The 12,857-nt window shown below is 51.8% G+C and overlaps 3 protein-coding genes across 3 annotated transcripts; 2 read left to right on the top strand and 1 right to left on the bottom strand.

Annotated features, from left to right (window-relative positions):
- Positions 1-1,181: 1,181 nt before the first annotated feature.
- Positions 1,182-3,868, top strand: PSV08DRAFT_2878 (uncharacterized protein). Its single transcript, XM_014218505.2, has 3 exons — positions 1,182-1,707; positions 1,765-3,279; positions 3,329-3,868. The coding sequence occupies exons 1-3, from the start codon at positions 1,386-1,388 to the stop codon at positions 3,682-3,684; spliced, it is 2,193 nt and encodes a 730-aa protein (XP_014073980.1). The 5' UTR covers positions 1,182-1,385; the 3' UTR covers positions 3,685-3,868.
- A 2,685-nt stretch (positions 3,869-6,553) lies between these two features.
- PSV08DRAFT_406655 (glycoside hydrolase) lies at positions 6,554-7,884 on the top strand (the record flags this gene model as incomplete). The annotated part of the gene is made up of 2 exons (XM_014218507.1): positions 6,554-7,263; positions 7,372-7,884. The coding sequence occupies 2 exons, from the start codon at positions 6,554-6,556 to the stop codon at positions 7,604-7,606; spliced, it is 945 nt and encodes a 314-aa protein (XP_014073982.1). The 3' UTR covers positions 7,607-7,884.
- A 688-nt stretch (positions 7,885-8,572) lies between these two features.
- On the bottom strand, positions 8,573-11,168 carry PSV08DRAFT_168084 (endo-1,3(4)-beta-glucanase; the record flags this gene model as incomplete). The annotated part of the gene is made up of 3 exons (XM_066091842.1): positions 8,573-10,497; positions 10,554-10,908; positions 10,962-11,168. 3 exons carry the CDS (start codon positions 11,166-11,168, stop codon positions 8,573-8,575), a joined length of 2,487 nt encoding a protein of 828 aa, XP_065949994.1.
- Positions 11,169-12,857: the final 1,689 nt, after the last annotated feature.

The following is a 12,857-nucleotide window of genomic DNA, read 5'->3' as shown; positions in this document are numbered from 1 at the left end:
GCAACGACCACCCAGACACACGGGCTGACGGGAGTGTCTTGGCTAGGTGAAAAGCCTGCCGGTTGGTCACTGCATGCTATTGTTGCTGCTATTACTGACTGCTGCTGCCGCCGTTAATGGATGGGATGAGCAATCGCCAGCAACAGCATGTGTGTGCGTGTATGTGGACGCGCAAGATATTTCCGTCTTCCGCATGCACAGCCCGGTCTTTGGCGGACGTCATACTCGGACCAGCCACTGCAACCGTCAAGAGTGGCCCTGCATTCAGAGATAGCCGTCTATTTTTACGCGCACAGCCACGCCATCAACGGTCGGCGCGAGAGCCCGGCGACCAGGCCACCGCAGCGACATGGCTTTTGGACTGTTGTTGGGCAATTGTGCATCAGCAGCGTCATCAGCAGCAGCAGCAGCAGCAGCGTCCCGTTGTGGGAGGATGGGGTTTGTGAGCAATTGCGAAAGGGCCATGTGCTAGGCGTCTCTGGGGATGCTTAGGAGGGCGGCGAATCGTCTTGTCACGGACCCGAGTGAGGGGCGTCGATAGGCTGGCCGTGGAGCAGCATTGCTCAGCTCGTGTGCGCGATTACGAGACGACTGTCTTTGCTGGCAGCACAGCAGACAGGTCGGGTTAGCTAGTCAGCCCTCGTGTGTGCACCGCCGTGTCTTGTCTTGCCATTGTCTAGCAATAAGTACTTAGTGTGTGTGTGTTTTATGTAGCTAGTCGGCTAGCAGCGTCTACCAAGCACTTATCTGTGCCACGGCCGACGAGCGCAGGGCGGCTGATAAAAAGAAAGGCATTCCCGCGCCCTTTGCAACCGTCTCTCCCTGCTGTACCTGCACCGAGTTCCCCTTCCGCCTCGTCGCCCAGCTCGTTCGTGTTCTCGAACGCGGCCCAACAAGCATCCTTCGATAGCGCTGGATCCAGAGGCCTGCGCCATTCCCCCATCCCAGTGCAGCTAGCGCCGCGCGTCTTTGCCTGATTCGCGTGCCCGCCCCCCCTTGCCTCGCTGCCCGCACGGTTTCAGACCAGAGCAGAATACTGGGCTCGGGCGCCTCTCTTCCCTCTCCTCAACCACCACATCGCTCGCTCTCGTTCGTTATCTGTTTCACCTGCACTACCGTCGCTTCTGCCAGGACGCTTGCCCGCCCACTGCCTGCTTCCCGCCGCAATCGCCCCCTCTTGTTTTTTTGTCCTTCGCTTTCCACACCTGCTCTGCTTGACACCACGCCCCCCATACGCCATTTAATCTATCTGTTTCTCCCTTTTTTCTCGCCCTCTCGGCACGTCCGTCGCACACGCCCTTCGCTATCGACAGTCGCTCTCCCCCTGTGAGGAACGCCCGCGGGCGGACGACCACCAAACACGACCACCAGCACCACCAGCAACAATGAGGCTCAACACAAGATACTCGGCCATGCTCGCCCCCTTCATATTACTCGCCTCGGCCCCTCTAGGCGCAATGGCGGGCGACGTTTTGCAGACCAACGGCTTCAGCTCCTGTCTCGACGGCCCTTCGGACATTACAGTAAACCAGCTCAACATCAAATTCGACCGCTCCACTAAGAAGGTTACTTTCGATGTCTCCGGCACAAACGAGAAGACGCAAAAGGTCATGGCCACCCTCACTGTCGCCGCATATGGTCGAAACGTCTACAACAGAACCTTCAACCCTTGCGATGGTGACGTCAAGGTTGACCAGCTGTGTCCAGGTACGCACAATTCTCTCTTCTGGCGCCCTCAGCAGATCAAATGCTAACCCAGCCCAGTTCCTTCGGGCACATTTAGCGCACAAGGTGAACAAAGCATTCCAGACGACATCTTGTCCCAGATCCCCGGCATAGCCTTCAACATTCCGGATATCGATAGTCAGGCCAAGATGTACCTCCGATCTATTGACACCAACCAAGACCTGGCCTGTATCACCTCGTCAGTCACCAACGGAAAATCTCTTTCCACCACGGGTGTGCAGTACATCGCTGCAGGACTCGCTGCCGGTGCTCTGGCCGTCTCTGGTATGGCCGCCTTCGCGAGCGCCGGACACGCTGGCGCCGCTCAGTCCAGCCCTACCTTTGGAGATATTATTGGATGGTTCCAGGCCATGTCACTCAACGGCATGATGAGTGCCGACGTTCCTGGTGTATATCGCAGCTGGGCCCACAACTTTGGTTTCAGTACTGGTCTTATCTGCTGGGACGACATGCAACGCTCCATTGACACGTTCCGTAAGAATACCGGCGGCAATCTTACCGAAAGCAACTACGATTACCTCAAGAACGCGACCCTCGTCCACGTAAACCAGGACAAGAGCTTGAGCAAGCGCGCTATGAACCTCCTTCTATGGGCTCGTGATGAACTGAACACCAATGTCAACCAGAACTCGGCCCCGCAGGAGAGCGACAGCAAGGTCATGATCTACGCAAAGGACATGCAGGGCTACATCCAGGAGTACTCAATCCCCGATCGCAATGCCTTCATGACTGTTCTGCTCATCTTTGCCATTGTCGTTGCTGCCATCACCGTTGGTATCCTGCTCTTCAAGGTTATCCTGGAAACCTGGGCTCTCTTTGGTAGCTTCCCCAAGCGTCTGACGAGCTTCCGCAAGCGATACTGGTGGACCCTGGCAAAGACCATTACCAACTTGATTCTCTTGCTCTACGGTATCTGGGTCCTCTACTGTGTTTACCAGTTCAAGAATGGTGATTCTTGGGCGGTCAAGACGTTGGCCGGTGTCACTCTGGCTGCTTTTACCGGAATTCTGGCCTTCTTCACCTGGAAGATCTGGACCATTGCGAACAAGTTCAAGAAGATGGAAGGCAATCCCGATGTTCTCTACAACGACAAGGAAGTCTGGCGCAAGTACAGCATCTTCTACGAAAACTACAAGAAGAGTTACTGGTGGATCTTCGTACCGGCCATTGTCTTCATCTTTGCCCGCGGATGTGTCATTGCAGGCGCAAACGGTCACGGTCTTGCCCAAGCCGCTGGTCAACTCATTGTCGAATCCCTGCTCCTCATCATGCTTCTCTGGGCTCGCCCGTACTCTCTCAAGTCTAGCAACTGGATCAACATTTCCATTTCTGTTATTCGCGTCTTGTCCGTCGTCTGTATCTTGGTTTTCGTCGAGGAGCTGGGCATGAGCCAGACGACAAAGACGGTCACCGGTCTTGTGCTTGTCGTTGTGCAGGCTACCCTGACTGGTGTTTTGGGTATACTCATCGCCGTCAACGCAATCATCATTTGCTGCAAGGAGAACCCTCACCGCAAGAAGAGAAAGGAAGCTGGTAAGTTCAGAAACTCACTCGTACACAAACAACCCTAACAGCCCTCTAGAGAAAGCTCGTGACCTCGACAACCTTACTCCTCTCGACGCACGCAACTCGCTTCTTATGGATCCTCAAGAGTACAAGCGTAGCTCTCTTCCCTCGCCTTTTGGTCCCCGCACCGAGGGCTATGATCCCGTGCCTCTTGCCGATCAGCACACGGCCTATTCGGGTCCTGGTGGTCGCCCATTTGCAGACGACCAAGGCCATCTGCTTGCTGATGCCTCAACATTCGGCCGCACACCTTCGCATGACCGAATGAGGAGTCACGACAGCAGCCCAGGGCCCGACGCGGAAATGGGATACCACCAACCTCCAGGATACGTCTCCAATGCTCCCTGGCAACCTCAACGAGGTCCGTACTAGGTTGATAGGTTTCCAGCATCATTTCAAAGCGAAGACCTAGACGGAGTGTAGATACATGTACCGTCTGGGCATTGATTCCCCACTTTCCTTGAGTCTTTTGTCCTGTACTTGGTGGTGGTTGTTTGACAGATAGAGCGTGTCAAATATACCCCATTCATTACCAGCTCCATTGCATCTGACGAGGCACGCCCTATACGGCTGTCTTGCTCGGCCCGATCACGAAGCTTTCATTGAGTCGTTTTTATTCTATTTATCTTTCCTTGCATCTCTGTTTTCCTGTTTTGGCCCGCAAGTAAGAGATCTGATACCAGTTCTTTTGTAATTCTCACGTCAAGCGCTAGGCCTGGGGCTTGCGCCAATCTCTTCTTTATTCTGTCATTGTGAAAGGGGAAGGAAAAGTGAAGTCAAAGGGGACGAGGAGGTGGGGAATGGATAAGTTGAAAGCCTGGGAGCTTGTGAATAAAGAAGAGGTGGGAGACATGGAGATATAGAGTGGGGGGGGGGGGGGGGGGGGGGGAAGGGGGGAAGTAAGGAGACTGGGAATGTCTAGTGTAGATGTCGAACACCATATACCAAATCTCAAATACCAAATATCATATAATTCAAAACAAATTGAACATGCTATGGTGAACCACTGATGTTGTCGTCCCCTGAATACCCACTTGATGTGCCATTAATTTTTCTTTTTCTATTTGCTACATTCTTTGATGATCGGACTGAAGAAAAGTGATTACTCCCTGTTTTCAAACAATCAACGCACCTCATGCATCCGAGAAAACCTTACTACCCTTGTGCGTTTCTTTTTTTCGGACGAAAACAACAGCACTTAGCCCCGCCAGTCTAGAATAGCCTACGTCATGCAACACCTCCTTCTATGCAGTACCCAGGGCAGACCTGTAACAAAGTATTACCCCGTCATCCCTCCACATTGCAAGTACATCCACTAAAGCCGCATGAGCAACACGGACGACTCCATCAAACCTCCACCCTAAAAAACCCTTCTTCACACACACACACACTCACATACACACAAGAGAACAACTCCACGCCAAGCCGAACATGACCCCTCCAAAGTCCATGCATTCTTCGCCCTCTTGCTATATTTCCCCCCCCCCCCCCCCCCCCCCCCCCCTCCTCCTCCTCCTCCCCATTCCCTACTTTTACCCGCAAAGCACCGTAAAAAAAAAGAGAGAGAGAAAAAGAGTTCACGAACCGTTCCTCACATGCTTTACTCTGCCATTTGGCCAAAAAAGAAAATGCAGCCGAAATCGCGTGTCGCTACAGGGACAAGGGCATCGCTACGCTGCGGCTGAAGTACGCGACTGGGGGGGGGGGGGGGGGGTAACCTAAGAAAGTGTCCGCGGCGGGGTGCGCGAGTTGTGTGTGTGTGTGTGCGGCACCTCAGCTTTTTTTGTGGCTGGCTGTGCTAGTGCTAGCTCTCTTTTTGTTCCTGCGTCAGGGAAACCCCCAAAAAAACACACACACTACTCTACTTTACCGCCCGGGGGGAGGAGGAGACCAAGACACACATAATCTTGTGCAGTAGACAGACAGAAAGACAGACAGAAACTCATCCCTTTTCTCCATTCCCCCCCTCCCCCCTCTTTTTTACATATATATACACACGCACAAAGGTTTTGGCTTGCATCTATGTTGTTGTAGTAGGGGGCGGGATTTTGTCTAGTAGCTTCCCCCCCCCCCCCCGCGCTCTCTACCTTGCCAGACGTAAGCAGTACGCGAGAATCCCCCAATTCCGATTTCCCGTGCATTATCTTTCTCTCTCTCTCTCTCTCTCTCTCTCTCTTTCAGCCAAACCAAAACTAGTCCAAGTGCCAAGAACGGGAGACTACTACTAGCTTCTAGGCAGGCGCCTTTTTTATTTTAGGCCTTTTTACTTACTTTGGCGGGTTTCAACGACGGCAAAAAGGCCCTATGGCCGAGAGAGAAAGAGAGAGAGGCCGCGTTTGGGGGTTTGAGTTTGGAAGGGGGGTGCGAGTTTCTTGGTTGCTGAGTTGTGTTGGGTGTTTGGCGGTCGAGGGATGGATGGATTGGCGATAACGAAGGGCTTAGTTTGATAAGTAGTGCATACCGGCGTACGTACCCGAGATGATGGCTTGGGGTTCTGTTTTGTTTCCCAAGCCTTCCTTTCTTGGAAAGCTGGTGTTCTGATATTTTTTTTCTCTCTGTTACTGTCTGCGTTTTGTTTTTCCTTTCTTCTTTTTTCTTCTTTTTTCTAAAAAAAAAAGAGGGAAGAGCGACTTGTTCTCGCGTTCGTAGCAAAGTGGTTCTAGACAGTGGTTCTAGGCGTTGTACCCGCTGTTTTGGGTATTGACAAGTGTGAGTGCCAAGGGCAATAATGGTGGCTTGCGGGCGTGGGCCGCCCGTATCGGCATATTCTTGGACCCTCCACCTCCTTTTAAGGTTAGGACGGCTGCGCGTGGCGGGCTTGAGTGGCCCTTTTTGGAGTGGTTTAATGTTGTGTAAAGGGAAAAGGATTGGGGTGTGTGGATGAAAAGGGTCGCTTGTCTTCGCCCGATACCTTTCTCTCTCTCTTTCTTGCGACTTTGAGAGAGTCGTTTTTACATTTCCCTCTCTCGCTTTTCTTCTTGGGTCATTCGTTATTGTGACGTTTGATTTACCAGTTCCCGTCTTTGATCCCGTCTATCGTGTTGCATCTGTCGTTTACAATCGCACGCCTGTTGATTCGAGCAAGTCGCTCGTTGCAATTGCTGGTACGACTACGTTTACTCGAAATTACCCAAGACCCGTGGCCCATTGCTGGTACAAAAGGATCGTGCTAGAAAAAGAAGAGGAAGAAGAAAAAAAAACCCCGATCCTGTAGAATTCGCATAATCTCTTGCAAACAGCCATGCGACACATCGCGCTCCTCTCCGCTACAACGGTGCTGCTCGCCAGCACCACGACCGCCCAATCCGTCGCCTCATCGTCTTCCAAACGCGGTCTCTGCCATGTCCCCTCCAACAAACACCCGGAAGACGACAAAATCTGGCTAGAAGGCCCTTCCCCGCCGACATGGTACTACAACTACAAACCAGAGCCTACAGACGAGTACGCCAAAAACAACGCCATGCAATTCGTCCCTATGCTCTGGGGCGCCAGTCCTGACGACAAAGGCACCCCCTTCCTCGACTCGGTCAAACAGCAAATCGCAAACGGCGCAAACATCAGCTACGTCCTCGGCTTCAACGAGCCCGACGGCGGCTACGACACGGGCGGCTCCAGCCTCGCCGCCAGCCTCGCCGCCGCGCGCTGGAAAGCCGAAATGGAACCCCTGAAAGAACTCGGCGTCAAGCTAGGCGCTCCTGGCGTTACTGGCGCGGAAACTGGGTGGCAGTGGCTCGAGAATTTCTACAACGAGTGCAATGGCGGGTGCAACCCAGACTTTATTCCTGTGCATTGGTACGGCAATTTCGAGGGCATGATGAGCCATATTGGGCGGGTGACGAGTAAATGGCCCAACTTGACCGTGTGGGTTACCGAGTATGGGTATCCGAATCAGCCATTGGAGGAGGCGCAGTCGTTTTATAACATGAGTGCGACGAGTTTTGATTCTTGGCCGTAAGTTTACTTTCTCCATCTCTACATCTCCTGATTTTTTTGTTGGACGAAGGGAAAGGAGAAGGATTGTCTCTGTGTTGGGTCATGAGCTAATGTGTGAATGCATAGGAATATCACGCATTATTCATACTTTGGGGCTTTTCGATCCGACGTATCGAATGTGGGGGCTAATGCGGCCATGTTGACGCAGGATGGAAAGTTGACAGATATTGGGTCTTGGTACTTGGGTGGCCCGGCTACGAAGAATATCCCTAAGAAGTCTACTGCTGCGGTTGCAGTTGGTGTGCCGACCACGGCGTATGCTTTTGTTGCTACAGTGGCCATGTGGCTGTTCTGGGCTTAGGTGGTGCACTTGCTACCTGAGAAGGAGCGTGTGATGCCGAGTCATGATGGAGTAGTCGCAGCTGGCGGCTATACACGATGCATGCTGCTCGGCCGTGTGCTTCAAAAAGCTTTGCACAAGCAAGGAAAGTCGGTGCGGCTACGAGGATCTTAGCATTTCAATGGCGTTTGGACACTGGGTTACAACGAATAGATTTGTTTTGTACGGGCATGACTGTGCTGCTCATGGTACAACACTGGGAATGCAATTTTCAAAAATTGATAGAACATCTCACACCTCAGACATACCTACATGATGCCGCATAACTCTCCCATTACGAAGAATCGCAGGGCCCCAATCCCAACTTGAAGAAATCAACCCTAAAACCAGGCCAAGCCATTACTACACTATTGACTTTATCAACTAACCTCCCTTCATCCCATCCAACCCACTCAGCATCTCCCAACCAACTCCCTTTCTACGCTCTAGCTTTCATGGTTACTAACTGCTGACTGCCGAATTTTTCATTCTCTGATCCAAACGCAAGACTGAGGCCCAGCACCTCTAAGCCAGCTCTCCAAGCTTCGTTTCGTCATCATTACCATTCTGATTGAAAGAGAAAGCAGTAACCACGATACATCCAAACTACCAAATCGCACAGCTCCAACAAATCCAGTACTCACAATGTTTCAACGTATAAAGATCGATTGCCCAGGAACTATCTAAAAAAGCAATATATACAGTTGTATCCTGCGTCGAATCCTCCTCGTAGTGGTAGTAGCAAAACAATCCAATATCTCATCAGTCGTAAAAATCGTAGGCGTTCATGATAACCAAACCATGTCACGCTGTATGTACCTGAGCCAGCAACCGACTCATCATCGGTCCTCACCCACCTTACCAAAGCCATAGATATATATACGTTTCCACCCCTCATCCCTCTATATCCAGCCCCACCATCTACACACATGCACGCCTATTCTCATTCTAAGCGCCCATCAGCGCAGCCGAATAAGCCAAATACCACGTGCGACTAGCACCTCCATCCAGCGTCTCTGCGAAACTGGGGTTGGAGAAGAACTGCCACGAAGACTGGGGATCAATCAGGGCCTGGTTGGACTTGAGGATGCTCCTCCATCCGCCCTGGACCTGCTCGGCGCGCCCATTGCTAAAGTACGTGTCCCACTCCTGCTGCACGAACGTTGCGCGGCGCGTGTATGCCGAAGAAGGGTTGATCGGAATCATATGGATGCCCTCGATGTACTCGGTGTTGGCGCCAAAGTACGTGGTGTGATCGATCTTGTTCTCGAACAGGATGCCGGTGACCTTGTTCTTGATGAAGGTCGGCGGCTGGTTCTTGTTGTCGGACTCCATGAGGAAGTAGTTGTGGAGGCTGCGGGCTTGGATGGCAAGCTGCAGGTTTGCGCGGGCTTCCATGTTTGCGTCGCCAATGGTCTTGCCCCACATTTTGACGGCGTAGCTGGAAAAGGTGTCTTCAGAGGTGGATTCTTGGTCCTTGCCGTCGCCGGACTCGAAGAGGCCTTTGGCCCATGAGTGGCCGTGGAACCAGTCGAAGGAGCGGTACATGGGGAAGTATTGGTCTTCGACGGGGTTGGCGAAGTCGCGGACTAGGGCATTGATCCAGGCTTTGTTGTTGCCTTGGGTGAGCCAGGAGGGGTCGAGGTGGCCGATGACGGCGGCGGTGTAGACAAAGTAGCCGTAGTGGAAGTGGTGGTCGTTGTAGAGAGTGTTGCCAAAGTCGAGACCAACATCATAAGGAGGCTTGTAGCTGGCGCCGGAGACGATACCTTTCCACACGTTGTCGTAGACTAGTGGCTCGGGCTGGGTGTTCTTGATAAAGACATCCAAGGCTTGCTTGAGCCTGACGAGTCCAGCTGCTGCGTATTGGCTGTTGCCGGTCATGGAGTTCAAGGTCCAGATGATAGAGGCGAACTTTGCGCATCCTTTGCCTGAGTAGTACATGCTGTTCAATGAAGTCTGGGGGATCATGTCCTGGCTGAGTTCAGCAACGCCTACTTGGTTGATGAGTGTAATGGCCTGTGAGCTAAGGCTAGTCCTCTGGGTGCCTCCAGCGCCGTTGGCGTTCTTCGACCAGGGAGCAAATCCAATCGTGGTGGGAAGATCATTCTCAACCATGGTCATCTTGTCAGCAAGAATGGCCTGTGCAAAGCCCTTGGTTGTGGTGACGAGTGTGATGTTCTTGAGAGCCGCCTGGGTTTGTTGATCAAATGATTCCACGTGATGTGGCAGCGCATACATGAGCAAAGTTTGGCTAGTCATGCCACCCTTGGTCCAGCTGATGGAGTAGCTTCCAGATGCACCATTGACTGATCCGGTAAGGGTAGCATCAGTAGCGTAAGCACCAGCGCTCTTGTCAAAAACGCTCTCCATATCTTGGCCTGAAGGGTTTTTGGCGACCTGGATGGTTCCAATGAAGTTTGCCGGGCCACTGATCTTGGCAGTGCTGTCCAGCGTGAAGGGAATAGTACCAACAGAACTGGATGACGTAGCATAAAGTAGCCAACAGGTGCCGTCGTTGAGGACGATCCTGTACTTGTAGGTTCCCCCATTGACTGATCCAACATATGACAGTGAACGGAAGAACACATTGCTGGTGAGGACTGGTCTAGCACCGGCATAGATGGCGGTTGCCATACCCATACCCTGAACCACGGGTACCGATATCAGGATCTTAGATCCGGAACTAGCTCGCAAGTTGGCATTTGCAGAGAAACTGCCGAGGTCATTAACGGAAAGCTGTGTATCCTGCTGAAGCTCGGCTGCAGAAAGAACAATGTGCTGAATGCCAAGTGGTGATATAAAGTATCGCGGGTTTTCAACGGAGGGTCCAAAAGCAAATTGGTCCCTAACCGTGTGGCTGACAGCAATGCCTTGAAGAGTCAAAATTAGCAATTTTCTCAAGCCGAGAAGTGACAACTTGACGTACCATAAGAGCCACCAAAGCCTTTGGCCCAGCATAGAGAGTATGGGTGTGTCCATACTGGAAATGATTGGGTACCGAGGAAGAAGTTTGCGTAAAACTTGTTCGTCTCAGTTGGCACATCACCATCATCGATAAATTGTTTGCGAACAGGATGGTCATTGCGAGAAGGGATATATGAAGGAGGTGCTTCGTTTCCAATTGGCTGGAAAATATCGCCTGAAGCGATCCTGTTTACGGATGTAGGTCCAGGCTTTAGTGAGGTTGGGCTTGGAGACAGTGGCTTGGTGGCGGTTGAGGCGCCCGGACCACGAAGCGGGTCTCTTGTAAAGCCGCCTGAAGGAAGACCTGTTAGAAAGCTCTGCGGTGTGTCAGTGAACACGTCTCGGCGGGATATGTTAGATGAAGAAATACCCCAGTGGCTGTTGAATCGACAGTAGCGGTGGGTGATTGAACTGTTTTGATGGCTGAACTGTAGCTTGTAGTCACAGGAACATCGGACAAATCGATCTGACGAGCTTGGAGGACATCTTGGGTTCTCTTCGCATCCTTGAGTGGGATGCTGTGACCCGAAGAGACCAGGTAGGCCGAAGCCAACAAGAAAGAGGTCAACTTCGCCATAATGGCTGGTGGAGACGTAGGCGAAAGGGGGAAAATGACCAAACGAGACTGGATTGAAGAAGCAGAAGCAGATGATTGATCTTGTAAACCACCTGGGTTCTGCTTTGGTTGATGGAGTTTATTTTGCAGAGCAAAGGGACATTATATAACATTGGGAGCTCTGATAATACCACCACGACTCTACCCCCTTGTCGCGTGCTCGCCCGGTGAGAATTCCTACTTCAGGGAAGGTCACGATTCGCAACTGAGACATGGAGCTCAGGTGTAAAGAATTTTAGACTAACCAACAACTAGTTTACCCCATATAATCTTGATTTCAACCGTGCGTACGTCTTCGCTGTCGGTACATAAGGCCTCTGACTGCTCTAGCATTTAGTGTACCAATTTTCTAACATCCTTCAATTTTGAGTGCGTAAGCGCGCAGTTTCTTCACGGTCCAAAGGGATGCCCTTCAATGACTGTCTTTGTTACTCGCCGTTACTGCAGAGCGGTGTGTTTCAATCTCGAGATTATGGGCGTTTGAGTTGTGGTTATGGTCTTCCAAAATTGCATGCGATGTAAAGTTAACTCAGTGAACAGATTCGAAGGGGCTCGCAGTCACGAAGACACATCTTTCACTGGACATAGTTCCTTGCAGATCGGTGGCAGATTCCCATGACCACACGACATGCTGCGAGACCGACTCACCGCTCTAGTAGCAAACATGAAAAAGCGGTTTTGCAAACCAACCAGCGTCCAGGCAAGATCGTCTCGGATGGCTGGAGGCGGGCGCAACGTGCGGAAGTTACGCTAAGCAAAGCAGAATTCAGGGTCCTAACGGGAACGTCGTCGGTATGTGCCATATGACCACTGTCGTTGGCCTGGCCACTGTGGAGTTGGGCAGCACTCCCCGCCCCCTTATGTTCTGGAAACAAAAGTATACCGAGGGGGGTTCCCACACATTCTCGAGGCAGAATGCATTCCCGTCGAATTACGAAAGCGCCATTGACTCCATCTTTTTTTATACCGAGAAATAGATAGCCGAAAGCGACGGCCCGAACACGATGCCTGATCGTGAAATCGAGAGACCAACAAAAAGCCTGGATAGTAAGATGCCTTGCTAGTCGATACTCATGATGTTACTCTGCCGTCAAAATCGAAAAGCCATGACTTGATGGTGCAGCCACCATGGTCTAAGGGCCCGGGAAGCGTTGGAGCGCGCCATACTAGACTGTCAAAACGACCGCTAGAGTAGCCGTTTTGGATCTCGTGATATGAACGGTGCACGCGCTTTTTGACTTTGTGGAGACTCTGCGGGGAAAACTGAAGCGTGACGAGCGCACATGGCGGAGAGGTGGAGAGTTGGTGGAGAGTCAGTGCTGAGATGGATTTCTCACTCCAGCATTTGACATCCTCTCGTCGGCGTCGTGCATGGGAGTGTGGATTCCATGAGAAATTAGTGGGTATTACGCGCATGGATGTTCCTTCTAGAAAGAATCGTGTCTGGTGACAGTAGCGGTGAGGTCACATGTCGTGAGGAAAGTGGCGAAGATCACATGGAGTGTAGCTTCGGATTTTGGTACTGGTACGGTTTTAACTCCGACAACTCATAGCCACAAATGACATCATTGTTGCTCTCGCCACTTCTGTGTGGCACAAACGATGCTATCACTATTACATACCTACGTACCTGAAGCAAGTTCCAAGTTC

The sequence above is a fragment of the Bipolaris maydis genome, assembly GCF_028858645.1.
Source record: "Bipolaris maydis strain C4 unplaced genomic scaffold PSV08scaffold_1, whole genome shotgun sequence".
In the NCBI taxonomy this organism is placed as follows: domain Eukaryota; kingdom Fungi; phylum Ascomycota; class Dothideomycetes; order Pleosporales; family Pleosporaceae; genus Bipolaris; species Bipolaris maydis.
Note: the sequence above shows the minus strand (reverse complement) of the source record. Positions and strands in the feature narration are given on the sequence as shown.